Source organism: Solanum verrucosum, unplaced genomic scaffold (assembly GCF_900185275.1).
Source record: "Solanum verrucosum unplaced genomic scaffold, falcon-dt-bn FXZP01000277.1, whole genome shotgun sequence".
Lineage (NCBI taxonomy): Eukaryota > Viridiplantae > Streptophyta > Magnoliopsida > Solanales > Solanaceae > Solanum > Solanum verrucosum.
In genome coordinates this window covers 1,126,378-1,148,365 of record NW_026019945.1, presented here as the reverse complement: position 1 = coordinate 1,148,365, position 21,988 = coordinate 1,126,378, and the positions used below count along the sequence as shown (strand labels likewise).

General features: G+C 33.8%; 3 protein-coding genes across 3 annotated transcripts; 1 reads left to right on the top strand and 2 right to left on the bottom strand.

The window, feature by feature from the left end:
• Positions 1-610: 610 nt before the first annotated feature.
• On the bottom strand, positions 611-2,917 carry LOC125840199 (zinc transporter 11). The gene is made up of 3 exons (XM_049519166.1): positions 2,423-2,917; positions 1,376-1,425; positions 611-1,212 (listed from the first exon to the last, which is right to left on the bottom strand). The coding sequence occupies exons 1-3, from the start codon at positions 2,901-2,903 to the stop codon at positions 685-687; spliced, it is 1,059 nt and encodes a 352-aa protein (XP_049375123.1). The 5' UTR covers positions 2,904-2,917; the 3' UTR covers positions 611-684.
• A 1,680-nt stretch (positions 2,918-4,597) lies between these two features.
• LOC125840188 (mitochondrial import inner membrane translocase subunit TIM50-like) lies at positions 4,598-11,762 on the bottom strand. Its single transcript, XM_049519157.1, has 10 exons — positions 11,510-11,762; positions 9,100-9,188; positions 6,972-7,008; positions 6,141-6,202; positions 5,916-6,029; positions 5,599-5,703; positions 5,420-5,518; positions 4,976-5,132; positions 4,778-4,880; positions 4,598-4,659 (listed from the first exon to the last, which is right to left on the bottom strand). The coding sequence occupies exons 1-10, from the start codon at positions 11,730-11,732 to the stop codon at positions 4,614-4,616; spliced, it is 1,035 nt and encodes a 344-aa protein (XP_049375114.1). The 5' UTR covers positions 11,733-11,762; the 3' UTR covers positions 4,598-4,613.
• Positions 11,763-18,798: 7,036 nt separating this feature from the next.
• On the top strand, positions 18,799-19,272 carry LOC125806958 (uncharacterized). Its single transcript, XM_049486711.1, has one exon. It carries the CDS (start codon positions 18,799-18,801, stop codon positions 19,120-19,122), a length of 324 nt encoding a protein of 107 aa, XP_049342668.1. The 3' UTR covers positions 19,123-19,272.
• Positions 19,273-21,988: the final 2,716 nt, after the last annotated feature.

Here is a 21,988-nt window from a genome sequence, read left to right as displayed (position 1 = left end):
CTATTCATTATATCGTATTGAATATATTATTGTTAGTGATTTTAAAAATACATGTGACCAACTATATTTTAGTAGTGTCAAGGCAAATATTGGTGAAATATTTGAACTTTTTTGCAATTTTCAACTTCAACCAAATACTGTCCAAACACTTACCAAGTCATTTACTTTTATAGATGAGTAAAGTAGATAGTTCATCCATTATGTAAGGCATTAATTGAACTCATGCAAATGTTGTCTAAAGAAGTTTTAATTGTCTAAAAGTGAGAAAAGAAATAGGACAATTGAATTTTCTTTTTTTATAGAGATGTTAAAGGAACTTACATTTACCTTTTTACTCCATATTTACTCAAAGCACACAATTCAATGCAGTAAGCTTCTATTTTATGCAAAATTCTAGAAAGGATCGAATCACATGAATCTATTGTACACGACCTTATCATGCAGTACTCTTGCTTGCAATATGTAAAAGATGATCTTTACTATTTGGAACTAAATTTTAGCAATGATGCACAAAAAACTTTGATATGAAAATAATTCCATTAAATAAGAACCACAACTTTTAGTTTGTACATTTCACTCTCAATATCCATGTATACAAATATTTTTAAACAACCAAAAGTATTCTCAAAATAAAATGGTAAACTATTATGCTGCTTCTGCCAAAATAATCATCAAAGCACAAACTCAAGTGTCCCATATCATCACCACAGCAATTATCCCAACACCTAATAAAACAGCCAAAAACTTGAAATGAGGCTTGTCAATCAAGACCATTTTTTGAGGTTTGTATCCCTTGGAAAGCAAATGATTAATGGATACAAATATGAAAACCCCACAAGCCAATCCCATTGATATTGCAAAGATCCAGTCTGCAACAACCCCTTGAGTTGTGGCATCGATTATGATTCCGATGGCAACGCCAATTGGACTAGAGATGGCAAAGGCAAAAGCATAGGCTGCGCATGATAGTAAAGGGCGATTTGGGATCATCCTAAGTAGAGCTATTCCCATTGCAATAGCAGCAAATATCTTGTGTAAACTGACAGTCCAAAGAGCTCTCCAAGCATCGGCTTGTGAATCTGCAACACCAATGGCTATTCCCTCAAAGACCGAATGGAAACATAGTGCAACGATCAATAAGATGCTATCACCAAGTGAAGAAGCTGTTGCAAGAGGTGCTCTAGAATAGTCATTTTCTCTGCCATCAGAGACCTGTGAAAGCAATCGAGACAAATCTAATTAAGCCACTCAAACAAGAATGGATTTTTCTCCAAAGTAGTGGACTTTACCAATTAGATTTAAAGAATAAAAGGAATCCGAGAACACAAGACGGTTCTTAGAGGGAAGAAGATAAAAAATCAAGATCTTCTCTAACCTGTGACTGCCCTTGTGCGACTGTTCCGTTGCTTTTTCCATTTTCAGTATCTCCTGGAACACAACATGGGATTTGAAGTATCAGCAAAGAGTTCTTTATAGCAAAAGTTAACTACTATACAACAGCATAAAAGGAATTTATACGATCAAGGCTATTAAAAGGTAATTACAGGTTACTACCCATAATAAGTGAAGTGTGTAAATCAAAAAGTAAGTTTCGTCACATTGTCAATGGATATGATTTAAAATCCTATTGCAAAATGGATAATCAGCACAATGGTTCGAAAAGATCACCACTTTTCAAGTAAACTCCCTTGATATGGGAAGCTAAACAGAAATCAACATAATTTCCAGTTGATCTCAAGCTAAAACAGAACTCAAATTCGCATTTCCTTAAACATCATCGACCATGGAACTCTCCTACTACTCAGATTAGACATGGAAGCTAGTAAAAATTCTACAGTCAACCTCAAAATTAGGTGCAGGATGCTTTAGAAACAAAAATATCAGATTTTAAGCAAAGCTCCAATTAACTAGAAAAGGCAAGATCTTGTTGATCACTAAGTGAAAGTTTAGCACATAATATTTTTTATCAAACAAACAACATATCCCATCAAACAGCAAATGGAACTATAAAGCCACTCCAAGCACAAATATGGTTAAAATCGAGTACTTTGTCCACGCCAATATGTTTGTCAAACTTTGCTAGCTACTACCAACATTGATTTGCTTGCGGACAAGACTATTGTTAAAGTATGCCCACTACTCTTTTCTTACAATTCAAAATCCTCATCTTTGCCTTCCTCTCACTTCATTGGAGCTAAACTACATACACCCTAGAGGTAGAGTTCGTGTTGTAATAGGAGCCCCTTACGAGACTTAGCCAATTTGAAGAATTATCAAAACTAAATGAGGACTAATTCCTTTTTCCCAAAACTACAGTTTATATATAGAAAAGCTGCAGAGAAAGTATAAAGTTCAAATTTTTGTCTGATCAATCAAAATTCTAAAACAACACATAGTAAATAAATTTGATAAAAGCACAAACCTTGGAGCTGAACATCATTGTTGTTGTTATTGTTACTCTGCTTAGCATAAACAAAACAGATAACACAATCAGCTAACATAGTCATCAAATAACCAGCACATGCCAACATATAAGCAAAAGGGTACTCTTTACTTGTCAATTCCCCAAATGTCTCATTAGCATCACTTAAAAAATGCATAAGCGCAGTTCCCAAGAAAACCCCACCAGCAAATTGTGTTCCAAGAACCAAAAACCCCTCATTCCATTTCATGAAATAAGGTGAAACCCCACCAACAAAAGTCCCAAAGAAGACTATTATAAAACACCATATCTTCACTAAAACCAAAGGCCGAGATCTCAAATGGGGTTTGTCAGATTGTTCAGATAAGCCGGAATCTGAGTCAGCATCACCGTCATCATCTCCGCCGTGTGCTCCGCCGTGTGCAGCGGCGGAGATAATGAGTAGAAGAAAAAGAACAAGAAAGAAGTGTAAACGTGCCATTTGGGTTAGAGAAAATCATTGAAGGAAAAAATGGAGTTTTTTATAGAAATATATTTGGAGAAATTGATGTAGTACTGCAGGACAAACAGATTAAGACATGAGAGAGAGAAAACAACGTACTGCAATGGTGAATTATGAGAGAAAAAAATGGAAAAAATGTGAAAGTATTGTACTACTACTTACCATAAATATTATTGGTTGAGATTTTTAGTGACTCTTGACAATTCACATACCAAAGGTGTATAATTTACAGATCGTTTCAAAATAAGTATTACTTTTGACTCATTTTACGTCCATTAAAAAGTAGTTCTTTAATAAAAGGCTAATTGAAATAGTATAGTTATCAGTTATTTTAGGATAATTATTTTTGAGGTTAAAAGTAATATTTATTTTGAAACGAATGAATTAACTTTTAAAGCACATATTTTAAAGAAAAATATGAGGTTTGGTACCAAACAAAGGCTTTGTTGATGTGTCAAGACTCAAGTGTCACCCCCGAATGGGCCCTGCAGAGCGCGATTCGAATTTAATCGAAACTCCAATATAGGCTTTGGACACCGAAGAAAAAACAAAAAAAAATGTGAACTTAACCTTAAGTATAAGAGATGAGGCCACAAATCCTTAGTTCCAGTCAACTGGGGCGATGACCAAGACTTCCAATTTTTCTCATTTTCCCACAGCTTAGCCAATCACATTGTAGTATGGGTTAAAATTCGGATTTGATTGTTGGATGTATCATAAGATGACACGTGGCAATTGAAGATAGATCTGACATAATAAATATAATAACGGTCTTGATACATGAACTTGTTTGGTAGTATCAGAAGGTTCGAGAGCCAAAGCCACGAGCCACAAGATTAGAAACATTTTGATGATCGATCATGATAAGTCCAAAAGTACAATTGCCTTTGAATAAAGCATCCCTCAACAAGATTTGATAAATTTATGGGATTAATAATTGAACAACTAGTAGTTGATGATCAATTTATTACTTTCTGCTATTAAACTATTTATAATTTGAATTTGAAATAATGAGAAGTTACAACTTAACCACCAGTATACCCCACCCCCAACCTAACCTCTGCCTCCCATCTAATACTCCCTCCATTTAAAAAAGAATGACATTCTTTCCTTTTTAGTTTGTTTAAAAAAGAATGAACTCTTTCCTTTTTTGGTAATATTTTAATTTCAACTTTTCACGTGTCATGTTTAAAGCCACAAGATTGAAGGGCAATTTAGTACATTTGACATAATTTTAACTTAGGACCACAAGATTCAAAAGCCTTCTTTATTTTCTAAAACTTTGTGCCAAGTCAAACCAGGTCGCTCTTTGTGAAACAGAGGGAGTAGGAGAACACAGAAAAACTATAGTTTTGGTGATCCAAATTGATGAATATAGAAATTCCTGTACACAAGAATTAATAATAATGATTTTTTGTTATCTAAATTGTAAGAAAATACCACAAAATCATATAGTATCAAGTCAGAGCAGAAACAATATGTTGAATGAAGCTGTTGTTTGGCAAAATTTTTGATGTATTCCATTATTACAAAGGAGCAAATGATGTAATTCATTGCTTATGAGAAAAAGAATACAACCATGTTGTTAGAGAAGTAACATTCTTGAATTGAATCGTTTAGTTACACATAATTTATCACAATATCAATTACTTTTATCCTTTTTAAACTCAGAACTTCCAAAAATTAACACTAGCGACGCCAGAGGCGACCGGTCTGCTTTTGCTCTTGCATACGCCTGCATCAACAGAAGAAACTTTAATAAGAAGCATCTTAAGTTCCATGTCTTCAAGGATTTCAAATACAATCCAATAAGCACAGCAATATCTAATAAACGAATCAAGAAGAAACTTTACCTATGGTGCTCCTTCGATCGTTCAATAAACTCTTTTGCAATATCATGTCCTTGGTATGAAGCTAATACAGTTCGAATATCAGCTGGCCTATGTTTTCCAACATCTACACACATAAGTTATCGAGTCATTAAAGTGAGATTTACAAGGTGACATGATAACTACCAGATTATGTATGTCATTTGTTATTGGTATACTTACATTCAAGAAATGGAATAAGATCTAAAAGTGTAGTATCTTCCACATCTCCTTTCCATGGTTTTATTTCTACACAGTTCTCTGGCTGAAGGCTACTTTCTAATGCGTTACCACTAATATATATAATCCTTGATTGATCCCTATTCAACATGGAAAGGTCCTGCAACAACAGACACAAATGACATGGAAATCTCAACCATTCCGTCTCTTAATAGTTAGAACATAGGGTAAGGTGAATAGAACATAAAACAAATGAAAAAAAGGTCACATCAAAGAAAGAAAGGAAAGATAAATGGAAATCCCAATTATCACCATTTCCAAGGAGTGGGAAATGAAGCAAGACATAAAAGAAATTAAAAAAAAAAAAGAAGGTGAGGTTGAAAGATTTTCGTGTTGCAGTTGAAGCATAATGAATGGAAAATTTAGAGAATGAGCAAAATCACCTACTCTGTAATGCTTGCCACCCACATATTTAGTTGCTCCCCTTGATAGCCTATACCGAATACACTGCTTTGAATCCAATCTGTCGACAATAGGATCGACATACTGCAAATACCACAAGCCAAAATTTTAACTACACAACTGGTACAAAATATAGAAAACATTACGAAGGAAGTGAAAAATACCATGTTCTGTTGGTCAGAGTACACAATTATCTCAAAAAATTGAGCTAAGTGTTCCAGAAAATCCTCAACCCCGGGTCTTTTAAATGTTCTCCAGCCTCTGTCACGCTTTTAAAGGACAGGAAGTCATATTAGTGACAACAAAATGAAATGATAAAACAAGCTAAACTTCGAGGGGAAAAGCTCTACCAATAGGAAGAACCTAATGGTACGACTAATCCTCTATACTCATCCTGATCCAAAAAACGAAAAGCAATTACGGCAAATTTAAACCACCATGATTAAATAAAATCCGTTTTGTTTGTGACTAGGAATTTTACCTTCCAGTCAGAGTAGACCAATGTCTCACTTAGATCAAGAACAATGGTAAAGACATGTTGCTCCAATGGATGCAAATCTGGCAGGAGCTTGTCTGATGATGGTTCACTATAATCCTAAAGTAATCGACAAGATTTTATTTGTAATTGGGAAGAGATGACATGCAAAAAGAACAAGACTTAGAAAAGCAACATGGTTTAAAAATAAAGATGTGCATAATTACTTACTCGAACTTGTTCTTCAGTCAAGCGCCTTAGATCTAGGTAAAGCTCAACTAACTTGGCAGGCACTGGAATTTTCAGAAGGGGAGAAAACAGACCACCATAATAGTAGAGAAAGTGTAAGATTAACCCAAGAAAACTACTATAGAATGTATTACAAAAAATAAGTATCGGCATAATTAAGAAAATATAGTTATATTATTACAACAAATCATTTACAAAAAAGTGTCATCAAAATTACTAAGAAAATATAATTATACCATTATAGAATATCATATTCAAAAAAACAGTATCAACATAATTAATGAAGTATATCGTCACATCTTAGAATGAGTATTTTCATCCTTTCTTGTACCAGCTGCCATTAGCTCCACGACCCAACAAAAATAAAGCATTGAACACATTTTTTTTCTATTTTTAATCAGTATTTCTGGAATGTGGGACATAGTTAAATCCACGGATCATGTCAAATTGCCAATCACACATATAGTAAACCACATGTTATACGCCCCAATATGAGGCATTGCAAGGACAGTTCCACATATCATATACAGTCCATAACAAGCTAGTACAAGACAGACAACACTCATCCCCAAAAGTTCAGCACAAAGCTTTGTGTGCCAACAACAACAGAATTCATGACTAAAGGGAACACAAGTTTAAGGACACCTCCCTAACTAGTTGCCAAGGATATCATGCAACAAGCAGAAAAAAAAAAATTAAAGACACCAATGTGTATTAGTATTACACCTATATATTGCACACAACTGACAATGTGTGGCAAGCATAAGTTCATGTTTTTGGATAAGATGCAGAGAACTCAAAATCAGAACAAACCTGTCATTGCAGAGGAGTACAACAAAGCTTGAAATTTCTACAAAAAGAATAGGCAACTAAATATCATGAAATTTCTTTAGAAAGATGTTAACCAAATAGAACTTCTTAATCAAAATAAACAGACTTTACCTACTATTGGATTTGAACCAATGACCCCTATCATATGAAACCAATACTCTAACCATTGAATTAAGTATGTCATTTAACCATTTAAAAGAGAATCAAATAAACGTATCTAATTAATAGATTACAAATAATATTATTACTTTTTTTTTTGATGAAGTAATTAGTTCTATTGCAGGTATCAAGTAGATGCATAATAGTTACAAAAGCTTAGTAGCAAAAGGTCAGCTCTCCTTGACATTGTTAATTAAGAGTCAGGGAGCTGACAAAGTTCAAAAATGAATCAGGGGAATCTAGAGGGGATAAATAAACCCAACTATACAAAAACACGAGGCATTTAGCTTTTAAAGATTGGTAGGTAGTTGATATTCCATCAAAGCATCTTCTATTCCTTTCGTTCCAGTTACTCCAAAAAATGGCTACAGGTATCATCTTCCAGATTCTCATGATCCTTATTTGTAGGACCGAGATTGCTATATGAATAGCAGTGGTGACTCAAGCTAATTAGTGGCCTAAAGCCAAAAATAAATTGGAGGTCTAACTTTTTTTTTTTTTTGAAATCCAAAGTTATTTCTTATTTTTAATGATAAAGTTTTATTTTTTCTATGGTCTTTTTTTTTTTTAGACAAGGGTAACTTAATTTTTTCTATTGTCTTAAACTAAAAATGTATAATATACCAAAATATTTTTTAATCTTGTGATCTTAAACATGTCAAGTGGAATTTAAATTTAAAAATTACCAAAAAAGGAAGAAACATTCTTTAATGTTTCAAAACAAACTAAAAGAAAGACACTATATAATTTATTTTTTTGTTATAAAATACTTATAATAATTCTATTATTACTAAAAAAAAATGGGGAGTCAAATTTGGGGCCTAAAACGGATGCCTAATTTTTAAAGGCATTGAGCCACCCCTGATGAATTGAAAGACGGAATGATCAACTCTACCGTCAATTAAGTATTAAAATAAATAGGTCTTCAAAATGTTCATATGAAAAATTGACAATTCTTATTGGACAATCGTCACAATCCTAATCTTAGTTGTGCGGACTCTTCACTTTTGATGCCGCACCCGTGTTGAATTCACCAAAAATACACTACTTTTGGCGAATCCGACACACACCCGTTGACATATTTGAAGAGTCCGAGCAACATAGAATTCCTAATACTTCCCAGAAATTGAACTTGATCAATGAAGGAACAATACCACAATTTTTATTACTATTCATATCAAAATCCTTATAATCATAAATTTAACTATTCCTGGAACTAGTATTGTTATATCAGTGGAATCTATCCTCTATTTTGACTTGTCAGTCAAATCGGATTTCTTCCGTTTCATTGATTTTCTTTGGATCCTAGTCCTACCTTTATCTCGAAAAAGGGAAAGAAAAAGGACGCCAAAAAGTAACAAACTCAAACACTATAGTGGAAGTATATTGAATCAAGATCAGTCAATAAATGCCTTTATCATATATAAATAATGAATCGTAATAGAAACATAAATGAACTTCAGATTTGAAATTCATGGAATAGACAATATGGATGGAATTATCTATAATGATGGCAAAGGGCCCCTAGTTCCTCTCTCCAACTAATCAAATTGGCCAAAGGTGTGTGTTTATGAGCCCAACTAAATTTCTACCAATATCCGTGCAGTGTTAGAGAAACACACGTTTCTAATGGCATTAACATAGCCTATCATCTCATTCAAACTCCTTTTCAACTTTTGAAGAGTCCCACATTTACCGACAAGGTAAAAATAAGTAGCACAAACTAAACACATGATTTAAAGAAGATCGTTGAAGCTAGGGTTAGCATAATCTATCCACCACTAACTCAAGCTAAATGCTGCCTATATGCATATAATTTCAATCTTTCCTTTTAGATTTATTCGTGCATTACTCTAATGATGCAAATAAAGAACTACTTGGTCATCAGTTTAATGGCTTAGGATAACACAAACACATAGAATGAAACAAATTAGAGTAGAGCCAGACTAACATCAAAACCAGATGCACTATCACCAACAGAATAGTTTGCAGATGTACGCAAAGCCTTGGTCCTCTCCTCAACTTCGGTCAACGAATATGCTGTAGATCAAGGATATGTCAGTGTACATGAAACAATATGCACATAATACCAACAGAATATTAATGATAAAGGACAGCCTATCAGTCCCTTGACCTCTTTGCAGTTTTTCACAAAGACTATTCCATATCAACATATAAAATCGATTATGAACAACAGGATCTGAGCCTGCAATAGGACATCCTAACTAACAACATACTAAGCTACTATGAAGGCAAAAGTCTACCTAATAGCAATTACAAGAGCCTAAAAGAAGTAAGGCTTGAAAACAAGCCCATAATAATGAATTTCTTGTAATAGTACCTTGGGGACAGCTTAGAGGTTCTTAAGACTTCACTACGCGTTTGCACCCATTACCAATTTCTAAAAAATAGCGTGTTGTACCCATTAGCATTAGGAGAGGCATAGATTAATGAATCTGGCAAAAGGTTCCAACTCATACCCAGTGTAATCTCACGTAATACCACATGTGGGATCTGGGAGGGTAGGATGTATGCACACCTTACCCCTACCTTGGTGGGGTAGAGAGACTGTTTTTGAAAGACACTCAGCTCAAAAGAATCAAGCTGAATATTAGCATACAGAGATGCAACCAAAACTAAGAGCTTAACTGCAGTGCTACTTTCTTCCTGAGTTCATTAGCTAAATTGAAGGCAGTGGATTGTTATTTACCTTTGATATGTAAATGAAAAATCCCATTTGAAAAGACACCCAAGCAGAACTGCAATAACAATACCAGTTCCAGGAATAGTGTTGTTAAAGGCTCACTTAAAAGCATGCTTAAGCTCTGAGGTGTAGCACATGTTGTGCACTTCGCCTCGCTTAATTGGTGCTTTAGTGTATGTGTCAAAGTGCTAATGTGTGTGCACCTTCAACTTATGGGTTTTGTCTTAACGACTTAATAACACACACAAGAAAATGTAATGCAAGTTCAACAAAATTCACCAATCCCCTTGCTCAGGCCATCCAAATTAAGATTATCACTCTACAAATGGCTTAAAAGCATTGCATAAATGACACACTCAAGACAAGTTATTGTTGAGTTTTAAAAGGTGTGAATGAAAAATGAAGAGTTGCGACTTTTATGAAAAGATTGTGCCTTTTTCAAAGGTTTGTGACCTTTCCGGTAAGGCACAATAAGAACCTTTTCACACTACCTTTTGTTTTTATAAATTGAGGGATTTCCTCTAATTTTAATGAAACAAATTTTTCTGAACTTCTTCTACTACTACTAAATCTAGTATTCTAAGTGTACTTTACTGCCGTTGAGTGGTTCGCTGACACCGTGATTTTAGGTACCGATACACCGGTGAGTAAGATCGTTCTATCCTGGGAGGATATATTCCATTAACTTTGGGTACTTGAGGGGAATAATTTCCTTAAGGAGACACTGTGTATTCAGTGGGCTCAATTTTCTTTCTTTGAGAAAAATATTTTTATATTGTTTCTAATCTGTTTCTGATTCTATTTTCTCTACTAATTTTAATTTTCTAGTTTGAAAATACTCTTTAAACTTTGTTGTTTCTTACCAAGTTCTTCAAAGTTTTGTTCTAAGTATCTTAGGAATATAAGATGAACAACACTTATTAGATCACACAGCTGAAACGGACGGAGTACTTTGTTAGTCTTAATTAATTTCTCATGTGAATGATTCAGGCTAGCTCAATAGATGCACAATCAAAGGCGTATCTAGAGGGGCTGCCGTGGGTTCACGTGAACCCATGCTCCCCTTTTTAGATCATATATAGTAGTGTCATATTTTAAAAAAAATAAAAAATATAGATGTGTGAACCCATGTTCAAAGTATCATATAATAATACGATGATGATTGGGTGCACTTATCTAAGTGAGTATAGAAATTTAAATCTTATATCTATTTTGTCTTTTTGAGTAACACCTCTCCAAGTGGTTATCAGTTATACTTTTGACGTTTCAACTAATTTTGCTTTTTTTTTCCTTTAATCTTTCAAAATTTTCAAGTGTGTTACATTGAAAATTCCTAAAATATTTAGCACTCTAAATTTTTATATAATTAAATCAAATGTGTATATTAAAATTTAAAACTAGTAGTATTATATATTTTGGACCTGTAAGTTTTAAAATTTAATGGTTCATATTAAGAACTAAAAAGTCAAATCGATCAAATTTATATTTAAGATACATTTTTCGTAATCGTGCACCCATCTAGCCGAAATCTTGAATACGCCTGTGTCAGCACAATGAAGCTCAAAATTCCACATCCAAATTAATCCTCAATAAATCCAAGTAAAATAATACTGGAAGGGAAGACTAATCAAAATTAAGACTGTAAAATTGAATGTACCGTAAGTAGCATAACCAGCAGTGGCAGCACCGCCGGTGAGGGCAGCAACAAGGCTGTACTTGAGAAAATTCCATGACTTGTTCTCAGCTCCGGCGGCCGCGGCGGCGGAAGAAGGTTCAGGGAGAGGAGGCGAAGGAGGAGGCTGGTCATGGAGAAGAGCGGTCGACAAAAAACGCCGATAGCTTCTCGTAATTCGGAATCGTGATCGAGCTACACCGTACATTTTATGCAGAGGGATTTAGGAAGAAGAATTTGACCGGACTGTTAAAATTGCACAGCCGCCCCTATATGCTTTGGATCATGAGGACCGGATTGTCTCAGATATGCCATATGATTTTTATTGGTATTTTTTCCTTTTAATTTATGTGATTTTTTTTATTGATTTAAAATAGATTGATATTTTTTTTATAGGTATTAAATAATAATTTCATTTTTTTAAAAAAATCATCTATTTTTATGTTTTGATTCCAATCATATATGTTTTGTTATCAATTGCTTGAATAATATGATAAGGTCCTTAAAAAAGTTATTGTGATGGAAAAATTTCTTATAACTTAATTTAAAATTATTTTTGATGGTAGGATTTTAGTGATCTGATTTGATCATCAAATTAATTCATTGGATAATTTTTAATGGTTAGAGTATTGTAATTTGTCAATAAGTTATATTGAAGAGTGTGAAGTACAAAATTTTCTTTAACTTGAAATAACTATAATTATGGCAAAAATTTTATAGCCATTTAGCACTTCAAAATTAGTAAATTATTTATCATACTTGCGTACCAAATATTCATGGTCTTGCAACAATGATCGAAAGATATTAGGTATGACTAAATGCTTATGGAATTAATGCTCGATTAAAATGAAATATGTTAGCTAATGGTGATGAGTTTAATGTGACATCCCGCCACTTTGCCAATCTGATTTCGCCTCCGGATAGGGGTAGAAGGTTCTAGAGTTGAGGAGAGGCTTGCGGAGAACTCTAGAATCCTTTAGATTTTTCAAGAAGGCTAGGGAAAGTCCTTAGACAATGTAGAATTCTCTAGAAAAGGGATCAATGTGTAAATATCTTAAGGACTTGTATAGTAATTTTAAATTACACTTTAGTCCTTAGTTGATAGTATAAATAGAGGTGTCATTCATTTTGCAAGGCATCACTCAACTTGTAAAGTAATCTTCCAAAGCAATACAAAAAGCCTTCTTCAAAAGCTCTTTTTTGATCTTTCTAAGTCTTTCCTTTGATTCTCTTAGCGATCTTAGCATAAAGAGCTTACTTGAGCTTACAAGACCTTGAAAGATAGTGAGTAAGTTGTCAAGAGCCGCACGGAGCATTAGTGAAAACTCTAAGTTTGTGACAACGTGCGAGGTTTGAACTAAGGGAATGACAACCGAAGGAGGCGTAAACATCGCTAGCACGATCAACGTCCGTCCGAATGGTAGAAGGAAGAACCGCAAGGGAAAGAAGCACCAAAAGAGTAATAAGGAAATGTTGCTTGAACCCACACCAAGCGAGGGGCTAACATCTCATCCACCTTCGACCACCGAAGCAAGTGACGATGAACTTGGCGATGAGGCCATTGACGTCACCGCTAGAGAAGAATAGGTCGCAAGGGTTGAAGTGGCGAGGTAGGCCATGGAGATATTAGGCCGGCGCATGAATGTGGCCGACGGCAAGTTCAAAACTCTTGAAGACTTCACCCTTGAGAAGATCGAAAACATCCGTAAGGAGTTGGAGGGACGCCAACGAGCCGAGTTCGAGATGAAGGAAGCCATCACTTCCTTGGAGTGCCGGCTCATGGAGGCGTTATGCACAATTGAAACCATGAAGGCCGAGATGAAGGCACTCAAGGAAGGCATGGAAGCTGGAGGATTGGCATTACCCGACCGTGACAGGGAAGCCAGGATCGAGGCTCTTAAACCACCTATATTTAAAGGCGTCTGTGACGCTCAAGAGGTGGAGAACTTTTTGTGGCACTTGGAAAATTACTTCAAGTGTAGTCGGGTGAAGAGTGACGAGAACAAGATCAACATTATCGTGTTGTATCTTTCAGAGATAGTCATGTTTTGGTGGAAGCGCAAGGAAATCGAGATAGGGAAGGGGACGTGCACCATCAACACGTAGGAGCAATTTCGCGAGGAGTTCAAGAAAGCCTTCTTCCCTAACAACGTCGTATATGAGATTAAGCGCAAGTTCAGGGAACTGAAGCAAACATGAAGCATTCGGGCATACGTGAAAGAGTTCACAATTCTAACGCTTCAGATTCCCAACCTCGCGGATGAAGACATGGTGTTCCACTTCATGTACGGACTGCAGAATTGGGCCAAAACAGAGTTGGAGCGCCGGCAAGTCAAGACCATTGATGAAGCCATCACCCAAGCCGAGTCCTTGACCGACTATAAACATGAATGGCATGACAAGGCAAAGGGCAAGGATACAAGGAATAGTCATGCCAAAGGTGAGGGAGATCGTGGCCGAGGCAAGGAGCAGCAGGCACACCCTAGGTAACACGACTCTCACAAGCCGGACGGTAAGCGGTTCGGGCGCCAGAACTACACGGAGAAGAAGGCGCAGACCACCAAGGGAGATGGTTGCTACATCTGCGGAGGACCACACGACTATGCCAGGTGCCCAGAGATGAAGAACCTAGGTGTCATCCTACGCGAGCGGAAGGAGAAAGACGCACAGGACCAAGGGCAGGACGCGGGCACGATGCAGTTAGGCATGGTGGGACTATGCGGTGCTATTTCCAAACAGACGAAGAAGCAAGGAGACTTCAACACGCAATATGTAAACATCTCCATTAATGGGCGGCCAACTCGTGCCATGGTAAACTCCGGGGCCAAGGCAAACATCATGACCAAGACGGCGGCAGAGAGGTTAGGGCTGAACTATGTTCTAAGCAACACCCGCCTCAAGACGGTCAATGCACCACCAACTCCCGTGTGCGGAGTCGCCCAAGGAGTGAGCATCACAATGGGAAAATGGTAAGGTAAGACAAACTTTATTGTCGTTCCTTTAGATATCTTTGACATCATTCTTGGGCAGAAGCATCACGTCCCGCAATTTTGCCAATCTGATTTCGCCTCCGGATAAGGGCAGAAGGTTCTAGAGTTGAGGAGAGGCTTGCGGAGAACTCTAGAATCCTTTAGATTTTTCAAGAAGGCTAGGGAAAGTCCTTAGACAATGTAGAATTCTCTAGAAAAGGGACCAATGTGTAAATATCTTAGGGACTTGTATAGTAATTTTAAATCACACTTTAGTCCTTAGTTGGTAGTATAAATAGAGGTGTCATTCATTTGCAAGGCATCACTCAACTTGTAAAGCAATCTTGCAAAGCAATACAAAAAACCTTCTTCAAAAGCTCTCTTTTGATCTTTCTAAGTCTTTCCTTTGATTCTCTTAGCGATCTTAGCATAAAGAGCTTACTTGAGCTTACAAGACCTTGAAAGATAGTGAGTAAGTTGTCAAGAGCCGCACGGAGCATTAGTGAAAACTCTAAGTCCATGACATTAAGCTCTACATTATCGTGAATTATAAACAACTCGATAAAAATGAAATATGTTAACTAATAGTGATGTGTTTAAGCTCTACATTGTCGTGAATTATAAACAACTAAATTAAAATGTAAGTGCAATTGAATAAAGAAAAATCTTAGGACATTCTATGATTGGTTAATTTGATATACACTTGTAATTTATCACCTATTAAAATTTGATGGATGAATCGTATTCTAGAGAATAACAGTGTAGCCTTCTACATTATATAGTTGTACCATACAATCAACAGTTTTAATTGTCTTCAATACTCCATTATGTTTCTATAGGCGATAGAGTCAAAATTCATATATGAAATCAAGTTTAAAAAGTTTTGCTGCAACACATGTATCTGACACGTGTCTCACACATATGTAAACATTGACACACAGGGGATACATTTGATACGTATAGAATACACAAGTGATACACAATAGGAATATACACCTCAACGTCTTGCATATTTATTTGTCACGTTTCGCTTTTTGAAAGTTAGTTTAAATTTTGACTAACATTAAGATATTTTTTTCTTGTCATATTAACATGAGAATAATTACAACTTATACATTTTATTCAAATGATTCTCAAACATCAAAATTTCAAATATCAAATTAAATTGATCCTCGTAAAATAAATCGTAACAAATAAAAATCAACGGAGGGAGTACATTTTTCTAGCTAGATGTAGTTGGCTAAACATTAAATGAATGAATTGAAGACTCCGATAAGAGTATCTAGAACTCTCCATTTGGGAAATGGGAAAAAAATAATAATTTCTAATACACTTTCTAGACCATTTAAAATAATTTGAAAACTTTCTAGAACATACTTGTCATGTTTTAATTAGGAAAAAGGGTCAAATATGCCCCTAAACTATTCGAAAATGTCTAGATATACCCCGTTTAAAATTTGGCTCACTCATGCCCTCACCGTCCAACTTTTCGCATAGATATGCCTTTATGGGCGTTAGTTATCTGCTGGACATATCCAACTCATTTTCTTTTCTTTAAATGCCACATGGAATTGCTATGTCATTTTGACTTTACCACATGACATTTATATGAAAATGGAAAGGGATCAATTATGCCCCTAAAAAATTCGGACCCATAAACACCTAATCCGACCTATAAATCACCCCCCCCCCCTTTTAAATAAACTACCCGACCCGTTTTCAACAATTTTGTTTTAAATTTTTTTTTTTTTTTGGGTAAATCCCGAAAATGAGTAATTGATTAATAAAAAATATGAAAAAAATATAAAATTAACGCAAAAAATTCACAAAAAAATATTGTAACCTTAAATTCAATAATTTCAACAATTTTTTTAAATTTTTATTTTTTTTGATAAATCCCGAAAATGAGTAATTGATTAATAAAAAATATATAAAATTAACGCCAAAAAATCACAAATAAATATAGTAACCTTAAATTCAACAATTTCAACAATTTTTTATAGTTTTTATTTTTTTTCGGCAAATCCCGAAAATGAGTAATTTATTAATAAAAAATAGGAAAAAATGAAAAAAAATATAAATATTACGCCAAAAATTCACAATTAAATATAGTAACCTTAAATTCAACAATTTCAACTATTTTTTTTAATTTTTATTTTTTCGGGAAATCTCGAAAATGAGTAATTGATTAATAAAAAATAGGAAAAATATGAAAAAAATATAAAATTAAAAAAATTATTGAATTTAAGGTTACTATATTTATTTGTGAATTTTTGGCGTTAATTTTATATTTTTTTTCATAATTTATTAATCAATTACTCATTTTTGAGATTTACCAAAAAAATAAAAATTAAAAAAAATTGGTGAAATTGTTCAATTTAAGGTTACTATATTTATTTGTGAATTTTTTGTGTAAATTTTATGCATATTTTTTTCATATTTTTCCTTTTTTTATTAATAAATTACTCCTTTTCGGGATTTGCCGAAAAAAATTGTTGAAATTGTTGAATTTAAGGTTACTATATTTTTTTGTGAATTTTTGGCGTTAATTTTATATTTTTTTCATACTTTTCATATTTTTTATTAATCAATTACTCATTTTCGGGATTTACCAAAAAAATAAAAATTTTAAAAAATTATTGAAATTGTTGAATTTAAGGTTACTATATTTATATGTAAATTTTTGACGTTAATTTTTTTTCTTCATAATTTTTATTAATCAATTACTCATTTTTGGGATTTATCAAAAAAAATAAAAACTAAACAAAATTGTTGAAAACGGGTCGGATAGTTTATTTCAAAGAGGGCTGATTTATGGGTCGGATTAGGTGTTTATGGGTCCGTATTTTTTAGGGGCATAATTGATCCCTTTTCCATTTTCATATAAATGTCATGTGGTAAGGTCAAAATGACATGACAATTTCATGTGACATTTAAAGAAATAGAAAATGAGCTGGATATGTCCAGCAGACCAACTAAAGCTCATAAGGGCATATCTATGCGAAAAATTGGACGACGAAGGTATGAGTGAGCCAAACTTTAAACGGAGGATATATCTAGACATTTTTCAAGGTAGATGTAGTTGGCTTAAACATTAAATGAATGAATTGAAGACTCCAATAAGAGTATCTAGAACTCTCCATTTGGGAAATGGAAAAAAAGAATTTAATTTCTAATACACTTTCTAGAACATATTTGTCATGTTTTAATTATTGTTGTTACAACACTTGTCATGTTTTATTATTACTGTTCATTCACTACACTCACGCTTAACGTGCAACTTCACACTACTTTTTTCTTTAATAACGTAAGTCAGCTCATGACTTGCTAGATATTTTTTGGAAGCATAATAATCGTGAGAGATTAAAAGATCGTTTTCGACCGTAAAAAATAATTTTATATTTTTATTATACGAAAAGTAAATAGATTGTTTTTGAAGTATTCTCGATTTCAACTCACGTTGATTGAAGCATACATTATAAGCCGTTAATTTTCCTAATTTGAAAATACAAAAAGCGACTGCTAACCACTCTGCCTATTCATTTGTGTATTGTTTGATTTTTAGACACGACACGCAAATTAGTTGCTTACCATTTAGTGTTTTCTTTAGTTTATTTTATAAGTTCGTTTTCAAAAAGAATGTTATTTTATTATAATTAAAAATAATTTAATTTTTAAATTTTGTTTTTTTATCTTTAATGAAAAAATTTATACCCCATAAATATCTAATAATTGTTTTAGATTGCAAATTTTAGAATTTTTTTGTTCTGCTTAAACATAGTACCAAGTTAAACGATGCAATACAAAATGAGACAGAAGGAATACAATTTTTGGTGTTTTCTCTTTCTTAAATTCATTATTATAGCTCACCATTAAGAAATGTGGCACAACATATGTGATTTCCCTCTCTTTTAATCAGATGTTTTAGATTCAAATCATTAAAAATCGCTAAAAAGAAAAAATAGATCAAGTAATGAGTTTTCAAAAAAAATTAATTGATGTTTATATTAGTAATTTGCTAGCATAATCTATGAGTCTATTTATTTGTTGATTTTGTAACTAATACATCTTTATTAGTAGAAAACATGTTTCCTTATTAATGCGTAAATTTTCCGCTACATAGTCTTACTTCTACCTTACGGTAATAAAAAGAACGACTTGTTGACCAAGCAACTATCTTTGTCTCTTTCTAAAAATTCCAAAAATGCCCTTGAATTTCTACCTATATATAAATGTCCATTTTCTTTCAACACTTCAAGCAAATTAAACTTTCTCATTTTCATCTTCCCCAAATAATACTATTAAATGTATTTTCCAACAATGGCTTTTAGTTGGGTTGTTGCAATTGCAAACACAATTACTCTTGGAAACTCAAAATCAACGCTATCATCAATCGAATTCAACAAAAATCAAACGAATCAGAGTATCATTTCCATTTCGAATGAAAAAAATTCCGAGTTTTTTCAAATGCCTCTTCATTATCCGAGATACACAAAGCATGACTACGATAAGATGGAGGAATGGAAGATCGACGCGCTTCTGAGAGAATATGGACTTGATTTTCAGGGGACTGTTGATGAGAAGAGGAGATTTGCTATAGGTGCATTTGTGTGGCCTGATCAACTTTGATTTTTGTCCTAATTTGGTTATATATGTTCTGGTTTTGAGATTGAGACGGAGTTGTTGTTATAGATGTCTTTATGACTAGTTCGAGTTTAAATTTGTCCTCCTTGTTCGAATATATATGATAGTGTGATTCTAACGTGTTTGAGATTGAGACAGAGTAATTGTTGTAATAGATAATTTCATTTGTGGCTGAACAAGTTTAAATTTGTCCTAATAGGTCAAGCATGCTCTGTTTTTTTCTTATTTATTATAGCGGAATTTAACTTGCTTCAAATTGAAACGGAGTAGTTATTGCTATTACAAATATTGTAATATTCTATCTTCTCTTCAAAATACTTGTTAAAAATGAAGAAAATGTTCATGTTCAAGGTGTTTTAATTTACACCTTCAACACAACTCGTATTATGGTGCTAGATCGAAAGTTCCATTGTTCTAAAAAAAAGTACTCCCTCTGTTTCAATTTATGTAAAATTTGATCAAATTGATCAAAAATTTTGATATTTGTTAGGTGGGCCAACAGATCGATTTAGTTGGTCTGAATTTTCATATCATAAAACATACTATTGTGTTCATGGAATTAGATTGGGCCAATAAATGAAGCAATTACATATTGTTGGGTCACTTGAAGTTAATAGGGCCACAGTCCACTGCCATCCTCACGCAAATTAGTTTTGCTAATTTGCTGTCTACTTTTTTTTTTAATCTTTATACATAATTATATATTCATTCTAATTTATACGCGATAATATACATATTATAACCTCACTATAACATCCTTATATAAAAATATTTTACTATAATAGTTAAGAAAATACATTTTTGTGTTATATTTTTCGAATTGTTGTGTTTTTAGTGTATGCATTGCGCGTTTCGATGTGAATGTTCAGTAGAAAATACTTATGGGTGTCTGTTTAATTTCTTGTCCTAACTCAATTTAGGGTTGTTCATAAGTTTTTTATGCATTAAAAGTTGTATATGTCGGTTAAAAATTTATTTGACATATATGTTCTTCTTATCCTATGTGAAAATTCAAGAGAATTTACCCATGGGTGTTGCTTAGTCTCTTACAATAGCTCAATTTAAAACTAATGTCTCAAGTTAGAGTTGTTCACAAGTTTTTAATCCATTAAATTATTGGGAAGATGTTGGAAAAGTTGTATATGTTGGTTTAAAATTTATTTGATATATATGTTCTTCTCAATTTAAAGTTGTCCACAAGTTCAAAACCACAATTTATCAGTAGCATAACGGCCGATTACCCATCCAAATTCATCAAAAACCCAAAGAGAATTTGGCAATTTCAGTTCTATTTTTTGACTTATGGGCAATGAGCTATCCACTTCGTATCGAAAATTTGAAATATTGCTTTCCATTCTCTACAATTCAACTTAAACGTGGATATTGGCAAAACTTTACCATGGTTTGCGAACGCACACCTTTGGCCAATTTGATTCGATGGAGAGATAAACCAGTGGTCCTTTTTATTGTACAATTTTTCGTTTTGTGCTAACATTAATTAAACATCACAAGCAGCTCTGGATAAAGAACTTACTTGATTTGTTATATCATAAACAATTATATATAGCAGCTGCAGCTCCTCTGTAATACATTGGAGCTAGACTGTGATTACAATTATAAATTTTCCTCTCCTGCCGTTGTGTGTTTCACGCAACATTCCGTTCACAAGAAGCATTTCATCAAGGCCATTCTATTGCATGTTATTCGTCTTGTATTCCCAAGATACTTAGAATAAAACTTTGAAGAGTTTGGTAAGACACAATAAAGTTTAAGAACATTTTCACAACTAGAAAATTAAAAACTAGTAGAGAAACTAGAATCAGAAACAAGTTAGAAAAAATATACGAAATATTTTTTCTTAAAGAAGAATTGTTGTCAATCTGTGTTTAAAGAATCTTACTGATTCCAACAAACTTTGCAGAAACACGAAGTTACCAAAGTTTAATGAACCAGTGAAGAACAGAAGAATATAAATTAATTCACAATTCTAAAATTTGTAACACATATCAGAATCTGGAAAAAAACAGAAAGAAGATCAAGCCCACTGAATGCACAGTGTCCCCTTAAGGAAATTATTCCCCTCTAGTATCCGAGGTTTGATTTGGAATATGTCCTCCCAGGATAGAATGATCTCAATCACCAGTGTATTGATACTCAAAACGCTGGTGTCAGCGAGCCACTCAACGGCAGTAAAGTACACTTAGAATACTAGATTTAGTAGTAGAAGAAGAAGTTCAGAAATTCGTTCTTAAAATGAGAGGAAATCCCTCAATTTATAGAAAACAAAGGGTAGTGTGAAAAGGTTCTTATTGTGCCTTACCGGAAAGGTCACAAACCATTGGAAAAGTCACAATCTTTCGGAAAGGTCACCACCTTTCATAAAAGTCACAACTTTTCATAAAAGTCACAACTTTTCATAAAAGTCACAACTTTTCATAAAAGTCGAAACTTTTCATAAAAGTCACAACTCTTCATAAAAGTCGCAACTTTTCATCAAAGTCACAACTCTTCATAAAAATCGCAACTCTTCATTTTCCATTCACACCTTTTAAAAACCCAACAATCCCCCACATGAATGGGGAATGACTCCAAGACAAAGAAACGGACAAATATGTGTACTTTACAAGCAAGAATAAATTGCATCTGGATAAGTAGGTTTCCCTTGGACTTTCCGTAGTGAACATATGTCGGATATACTCGGTCAATCGGTAGATGCGATATCTTTGAACCGTCGAGCTTTAGTGTATACCTAGACAACCATATGTCACACAATTAACCCTTTACCGTTTATGGTTCTTACGGTTGTGTTCGTTTCAGCCATGAACACCTCCTGGTTTCATGAGTGTATAGA